This window comes from Convolutriloba macropyga, chromosome 2 (genome assembly GCF_964194025.1).
Source record: "Convolutriloba macropyga chromosome 2, txConMacr16.3, whole genome shotgun sequence".
In the NCBI taxonomy this organism is placed as follows: Eukaryota; Metazoa; Xenacoelomorpha; order Acoela; family Convolutidae; genus Convolutriloba; species Convolutriloba macropyga.
The window spans coordinates 12826353-12834621 of record NC_134469.1 but is presented as its reverse complement, the minus strand read 5'-3'; the positions used below and the strand labels follow the sequence as shown (position 1 = coordinate 12834621).

The following is an 8269-nucleotide window of genomic DNA, read 5'->3' as shown; positions in this document are numbered from 1 at the left end:
CTTCGAGTTTTTCTTTAATTGAACTCCGGCGAATTATTTAATGTTCAGGCAACCAATTAATCAAATTTTTTTGTATTACTTATCTGATCTAAAGAGAAACATATTTCACGTTTGTTCCATTATTTTTTTCAAAAGGTGAAATATAATGCTTTTTTCTTCAGTAAAATTTTCACTTTTTGTTTACGCATCGTAGACAAAAAGAGAAACAACATTTTGTATTCCTTAGAGGCTAATTTTGATTTTTAATTAAGGACTATTATTTTTATCGCAGGTTTCCGCCCCCTCCCGATCCATTTCATGTTTTCCCTCCAATTTTTCTTTTCCTCCAATTTTACTTTCCGAATTTGTAATTATGGTGGGGATCGTATTAAAATGTTTTTTTTGGATTTATCGGTTTGAATAGGCTGTAAAAAATTTTTAAGCGTGTTCGGATGTTATTCTAAAATTTACATTGAATTATCCGAGTTGTACAGTATTTTTGAGGTTTTCTGTCATTTTGCTACTTTTAAAGCTAATTTAGCAATGTTTTGGCCATTGTTTTGCTTCATCGAATTCAGTTGGACTTGTAGGGACGCCTGTGGCTCAAAGCACTCTTTAGTGAGCGGAAGATTACAGTTTTTGTGGTTCAAGACTGTTTTTTTATTGAAAAATACACATATTAGAAAAATCTTGTAAAATTTTAGGAAAAGGTCTTCCAATTTCTCAGTTTTGTCAACGATAGAAATTTTTATTAGCATGACATGGCTCGACTATTGCTGTGTGAAGAATTGGACGGTTTCCATTGCCTAGGAGAAAATTTGTTGCTAAATGTAAGTGTATTATCTAAAGGGTTAGTTGAATTTTTCTAATTTTTTCGATCATTTGGTTTTTTCTTTTTTATTTGTTGACTCATTTTGGAGGGTCTTATTAGGCGGTGTATTAGGTACCAGTTACTTGAAATAGCAGTCTTCAAGTCGTTTTCCGGAAACTTCCGGAAGTTTTTTCAAATTGATTTTTCGATATAGTTTTCATGTTTAGTTAAGTCACGACACAGCGTATCGTTTGTTTTTTGACCTACGTCACTCACTGTATCTATTGAGGGGGTTTTCAATCTATTCATTCATTGAATTTGGCAAAAGAGTGAATTAAGTCAGGATCATATGAGCATAATCACTGGAAACTGGATCAACAAAAAAGATAAGCATTAAGCTAAGCCCACATTTCATTGAACATTTCAAAAACAAAATAACTGAAATTTCATAGAGTTGCAAAAATATGGGACACTTCAGACCAGAACAACAGAAAATTATATATTTCAGAAATAAAGGAAAACTGTTTTTCTGTTTTCTGATTATTCCGGATGCTTCAAATAAATTACTAATTTCAGCTTGCAACTGGATGAAAGTTAACTGTAAATTTTATGTAGATGCTTGTATTGAAAAACAAATTACTCAAATCAAAACTTCTGGAGAAATAACTTTTTTTGTTCATGTCTATAAATTCAGTCGATAACCATATATATTTATTAAATTTTTACGGTGTTTAATTTAACATTATAATCACCGAACTATTGCTCTTGTAGTGGTCTTTCAAAACATAAGAGAAAAAAACCGCTTGAGGAAAGAACGAAACAAATTGTTTTTTTTCTTTGACTTTGTTGACTGAAGCTCTCTTTGATGTTTTTGTTGTCTAGTTAAAATTTTTTTTGGTCTTATGCATAAAAGAACGGAAATGGTATAGCAGCCGTTTCAATGGTAATTATTCAAATTGTTTTGCTTCATCGAATTCAGTTGGACTTGTAGGGACGCCCGTGGCTCAAAGTACTCTTTAGTGAGCGGAAGATTGCAGTTTTTGTGGTTCAAGACTGTTTTTTATTGAAAAATACACATATTTGAAAAATCTTGTAAAATTTTAGGAAAAGGTCTTCCAATTTCTCAGTTTTGTCAACGATAGAAATTTTTATTAGCATGACATGGCTCGGCTATTGCTGTGTGAAAAATTGGACGGTTTCCATTGCCTAGGAGAAAATTTGTTGCTAAATGTAAGTGTATTATCTAAAGGGTTAGTTGAATTTTTCTAATTTTTTCGATCATTTGGTTTTTTCTTTTTTATTTGTTGACTCATTTTGGGGGGTCTTATTAGGCGGTGTATTAGGTACCAGTTACTTGAAATAGCAGTCTTCAAGTCGTTTTCCGGAAACTTCCGGAAGTTTTTTCAAATTGATTTTTCGATATAGTTTTCATGTTTAGTTAAGTCACGACACAGCTTATCGTTTGTTTTTTGACCTACGTCACTCACTGTATCTATTGAGGGGGTTTTCAATCTATTCATTCATTGAATTTGGCAAAAGAGTGAATTAAGTCAGGATCATATGAGCATAATCACTGGAAACTGGATCAACAAAAAAGATAAGCATTAAGCTAAGCCCACATTTCATTGAACATTTCAAAAACAAAATAACTGAAATTTCATAGAGTTGCAGAAATATGGGACACTTCAGACCAGAACAACAGAAAATTATATATTTCAGAAATAAAGGAAAACTGTTTTTCTGTTTTCTGATTATTCCGGATGCTTCAAATAAATTACTAATTTCAGCTTGCAACTGGATGAAAGTTAACTGTAAATTTCAAAAAAGAAAGACGCAATCACTAGTATGTAGATGCTTGTATTGAAAAACAAATTACTCAAATCAAAACTTCTGGAGAAATAACTTTTTTGTTCATGTCTATAAATTCAGTCGATAACCATATATATTTATTAAGTTTTTACGGTGTTTAATTTAACATTATAATCACCGAACTATTGCTCTTGTAGTGGTCTTTCAAAACATAAGAGAAAAAAACCGCTTGAGGAAAGAACGAAACAAATTGTTTTTTTTTCTTTGACTTTGTTGACTGAAGCTCTCTTTGATGTTTTTGTTGTCTAGTTAAAATTTTTTTTTGGTCTTATGCATAAATGAACGGAAATGCTATAGCAGCCGTTTCAATGGTAATTATTCAAATTAAAAAAGGTCTCATACTTAAATGAACGCAAAATCTATAGCAGCCGTTTCAATGTTAATAATTCAGATCAAAAGGTAAGAAATAATCCGTGAAGTAGAAAAATTTTCTCAGTTGCTGCAGATTAGTTTCCAGAACCATTTACTCGAGGCAACTAAGGGTTCCATTTGACTGTTAGTTGAATTGAACACATATAGGCACTTTCAACAGCATCAGAAAAATTAATTTGAACAAAAAAAGTGGAAACAAAATCTCAACAGATCTCCGATCTTCGCAGATGATGCACAAAAAGGTCAGCTTTTCAATTTGAAAGTACTAAAATACTAATTTTTGCGATTAACCTAAACGTTGGAAAGATGCATTTTCTTTTTTGTTTGCTTTAAGATTTACAAACTTCAAAATTGTGCGAATATACGACACAAATTTGTAGTCAATGTTGCTACGTGCAAAATTAACAGTCAAAGGATCGGATCGTCTGGCCTAAGAATCAAAAAGTTGTTTTACAAACTTGGCACGTATGTTAAAACATTCTGTGCTACGCACGGCCTCGCGCGAGCCATCTTGTTCTGAATATCATCTGCTTTACTCGATTAAATATTTGTGTGCGACATCATTATATCAACATCATTAACTTGATTCTTTAAATGCAGTTCAGAAACCTGTTTTGAGGATTTTTCCTCAAAAATTGGTCGTGCTGGAAATAATCGACTTTTGAAGTCATTTGTCATTGTCACAGCAACATCCATGCAGCATTTTTGGGCTGAGAATGTATCTACCGTTAGAAGAGATTTGAAAATGCTTCATCTCCATGTGTCTTTTTTTGTACTTTCGTTTTATTAACTCCTGATGTTCTGTCATACAAACCGTTTTGGCTGCCGAAAAGGTAGTGTATTCGTACATAGATTAAAGGGGTTTAGGTTAAATTGTGTGACATTATGGTTCTGAATTCTAAACAGCATCTGTCAATTTGGACGGTCAGTGTGCTACACCATTACAGCTACTGATCGTAACATCTCGGTATCTCGTATCATCCTCTCTATCATTATTTTTCTCAATTTTCTGTCTCCGAGCTTCTATTGAGCTCTTATTTGGTGTTAGTTGTACATTCAACCTTCAAAAATTCTCTAGGAGGAAATCTCAAGCGGATTTTTTGAGAAATAACCGACAGTTTGTCTTTTGTCTAATTATTAAGAAGAATGTGATTTGATTATGATCTAGTAATCTGGCTAATGGCTTATTTATACCCATACGACTGTATCTAAACTGCAAAGTATTATTTGCGGCCTAAAATTTAAAGCACCTGCTTTCAATAAGTGTAGAGTATTTTACTGTGTTATTTTCAGATTAAAATGCGACTAATATTTTAAAATTGAGTTGCTTTTGTAGTGCAGAGTTAGTTAATGAAAACAGCCGAACACCTTTAAGTCGTCTGTGTGTACGAGCTTCGAACGAACACATGCAGAATAATGGATCCTCGATTTATCATTTATGCACAAATATATGCAGAGCTTTCACCATTTTGTGTAAAAAAAATTTGGTAATGAAAAAATGAGATTTGCTTTGTTTGGCTGAAACTGAGCACCGTTCTATTCATTTTGCTTCATTTTGTTTGTGTTACTGTATTTACTGATGCGGGATCTTTTTTGTCCTGTGCCGTGCTTTGTTACTTACAGCATGCGTTCTTCTATTTTTTTATGCTGAGGCGCCGAAATGAAAAAACAGCTGCATTTGTATCAAATACTAGGCTACGTTTTACACCAAATATAGCTACCTACCTCTGTTTTCGTATTTTTCATTTGTAAAATTTAAAACGTGCATTTTACTTCAACTACTTACTTACACTTAGAGCAGATAACGTGTATTCCTTCTCAAATAGGCATTGAATAAATTAAAAACGATTCCAATCCATTGTTAGTGCCAATTATTGTATTACGTGGTATTATTATTTTTGTTTGTTATATTTTGAGTTATACCAAAAATGTTAAACCCCGAAGATGATAGTGAGGTCGATAGGCCTATGTCTGCAAATTCTGCAGCTAGGCAGCAAAAACTTGAAAAGCAGAAAAAACTTATGGAACAGAATCAACAGAAGAAGAATCGAGGCATGTTGATGCCGACAAACGCTCAAAGCAACGCCCCTGCTGGAATGGTACCAGGTGGGGCTATCAGCAAAAGTGGCCGAACGCCAGAGTTGCCTTCGCAGAACCCAAAAGGACCAAAAAGACTGGACGTCAGCTCTGTAGCAGACCCAGATAATAGAAACGCATATCACAACCCGACTATTAGTACTGTTACTATCATGCCCGTTTCTGCATCATCTGATGTTGATTTTGAAGATGACAGTTCAGTGAACGACGTTACCACGAGTTCGAACTCGACGTTGGATGGAACCCAAGGCAACGGTGCAAATTACGAAAGTGGGCCGTCTACAGCTGCGCCTCGCATCACGTCTCAACCCAACGAGTACACCGACGTTGTTGACTATGAGGGGGCTTATGAAAATTCTAAAAAACTGCAACCTAATGGCACTACATCAAATGCTCCGGAAGTCGTTCCAATCGATGATGCAGGTGACAAAGAGAACCAGGAAGGCGAACCTGGAGATACAAACTCGGAACTAGAACTTGCTCTGGTTCTGCAGCCTTCGTCAAAGGAGCTCGAGGAATTCGTGTTTAAACCGTGTCCTGAACGACATACTATCAAGTGCAGGATTACGCGAGACAAACGAGGAGTTGATCGAGGGTTCTATCCCACGTATTTCCTACACTTTGAACGGGAAGATGGGACGAAAACGTTCTTACTTGCTGGAAGAAAACGGAAGAAGAGCAAGACCTCAAACTACTTAATATCAACAGACCCCACGGATCTGACAAAGGGCACGGAGAGCTATACAGGAAAAGTGAAGTCAAACATGGTTGGAACCAAGTTCACAATATTTGACAATGGTTCCAGGCCTGGAGGGCTTGTAGCCAACTCCAATAAAGGAGTCAATAGGCAGGAATTATGCGCAGTGCTTTACGAGACCAACATTTTTGGATTCAAAGGTCCGAGAAAAATGAGTGTCATAATCCCAGGAATGACTGTCGATTTCGAGCGCGCTGTTATTCAGCCTAGAAACGACAATGATTCGCTGTTGAAACGATATGAAGAGAAAAATTTGGAGAACCTTTTAGTGCTTCACAACAAGTCACCGGTTTGGAACGAAGAGACTCAAAGTTATGTTTTAAACTTCCACGGAAGAGTGACGCAAGCGTCAGTGAAGAATTTCCAAATAGTTCATCCGAGAAGTCAAGATTATATTGTGATGCAATTTGGTCGCGTTGCAGATGATGTGTTCACACTGGACTACAGGTACCCCTTGTGTGCTGTGCAAGCTTTCGGAATTGCTCTGAGCAGCTTTGACAACAAACTAGCTTGCGAGTGATTGCTTGTCCATGTTTTTATATACACATCTGTGAGAGTTCTTAGAACAGTTTTCTTTTCTCAAACTTGAGATGTTCGACCGAACCATAGTTACTGATTTTACCTATATAGAATCCGGTAAGAATTTTAAAATAATTTTTATCAGGCCGCAGTGGAGCGTCAGTGCGATAAGCGTCTTGTTAATGATTTTCGCTCATTGTTGGTTAGGTGTATCTTATTTGAGGATTTTGTTGAAATGGGTTTTCTTGGTTAGTGATGTGAATTACAAATTTGAACATTGTAGGAACTATTTCGTCTTAACTTCAACAAGAATAACTTTGAGAAATAAAACTGTTCCTAGTTTTATGTATCAAAAATATTAGAGAAAACTTCAAATCAAAGACTTCAAATTAATTGCAATTAATAATGTTTTCCATCCTTATTATCGCTCCTGAAGAATTCCACTCATACTAGATTTGACTTCGCTCCTTAACCATACCTCAATTATGGCCGAAAGCTGATAGAAAATAGTCTTAATATTTAACTACCGGTAGTATTAGTAGTGCGTGTTTTAAAGCCGAGATGCGTTGTGGGTAGCTTTCCATATTATGATCGTTCAACAGTTTTGTGTGGGTGGTTTCAGGACATTTCTTTTTTAATAGCCGCACAGCGATAGCTGGGGCTATTATTGGCCTTCTCTTGGTTTTTTTTTATTTCGTCGTCATGATTTTTGTTACGACCATATGACGTCACAGCCATTTTTTGTTCATTCGTTCATGCAATTTCAACTGAATTGCATGTGTGACGTCATTTTTCGCTCTTAGTGGAGCGAGTTTTTTTCTTCATGCGTGTGATTAAATTTTTGGTCACACTTGACTTACCTCACTCTCAAAAATGACTTCCTCACTTTGAAATTGACTTTTATTTACTTTAATTCAAAGAGATAAGGTCAAATGGGTATGTGTCACTCTAAATGAAGGTTATTAGAGAGCAGCTAATATAGGCAGCAATAACTTATACAGATTTTTAATCAAAATATAACAGATCAGCCCTCAATGAAAAGACAAATTTTTTTTGGTCTGTCTTTTTTACTGTTTTTTTAGACTGCCGATCTACGAATCTATTGCGGCTATTTTCTGGCAATCTGCCAGCTATGTTTTTATTTCGTCGTCATGATTTTTGTTACGACCATATGACGTCACAGCCATTTTTTGTTCATTCGTTCATGCAATTTCAATTGAATTGCATGTGTGACGTCATTTTTCGCTCTTAGTGGAGTGAGTTTTTTTGTTCATGCGCGTGATTAAATTTTTGGTCACACTTGACTTACCTCACTCTCAAAAGTGACTTCCTCACTTTGAAATTGACTTTTATTTACTTTAATTCAAAGAGATAAGGTCAAATTGGTGTGTATCACTCTAAATGAAGGTTATTTGAGATCAGCTAATAGAGGCAGCAATAACTTATACAGATTTTTAATTAAAATATAACAGATCAGCCTTCAATGAAAAGACGAAATTTTCTGGTCTGTCTTTTTTACTGTTTTTTAGACTGCCGATCTACGAATCTATTGCGGCTATTTTCTGGCAATCTGCCAGCTATGTTTAAAAAATTGAATATTTAAATGCCGACCATTAAGAATCGATCATTCTTTATCTGCGCGGGCAAGATATTTTCATATAAACTGAAGCCTGCCAACGCTGGATACGTTTTTGGGGCTAAGGAATCGGAAAACTATTTTGTCTTAGGCCCCTCAAAATAGAATTGGCAATAATGAAGTCAGATCTAAGTTCACTGATTCTGAGGTTGCTTAAAGTAGCTTATGCTAAACTTCATAAACGATTGTGCTGTTTTTCTGTAAAAATTGCGTATCCGAGTCACTAACG

The 8269-nt window shown here is 35.3% G+C and overlaps 1 protein-coding gene across 1 annotated transcript; it reads left to right on the top strand.

Annotated features, from left to right (window-relative positions):
* The first annotated feature begins 4302 nt into the window (after nt 1-4302).
* Nucleotides 4303-6498, top strand: LOC142356597 (tubby-related protein 3-like). Its single transcript, XM_075408473.1, has one exon. It carries the CDS (start codon nt 4960-4962, stop codon nt 6403-6405), a length of 1446 nt encoding a protein of 481 aa, XP_075264588.1. The 5' UTR covers nt 4303-4959; the 3' UTR covers nt 6406-6498.
* Nucleotides 6499-8269: the final 1771 nt, after the last annotated feature.

What these genes read in the sequence shown, in the direction of transcription:
- LOC142356597 (XM_075408473.1), top strand. Translation starts at nt 4,960, where the DNA reads ATGTTAAACCCCGAAGATGATAGTGAGGTCGATAGGCCTATGTCTGCA.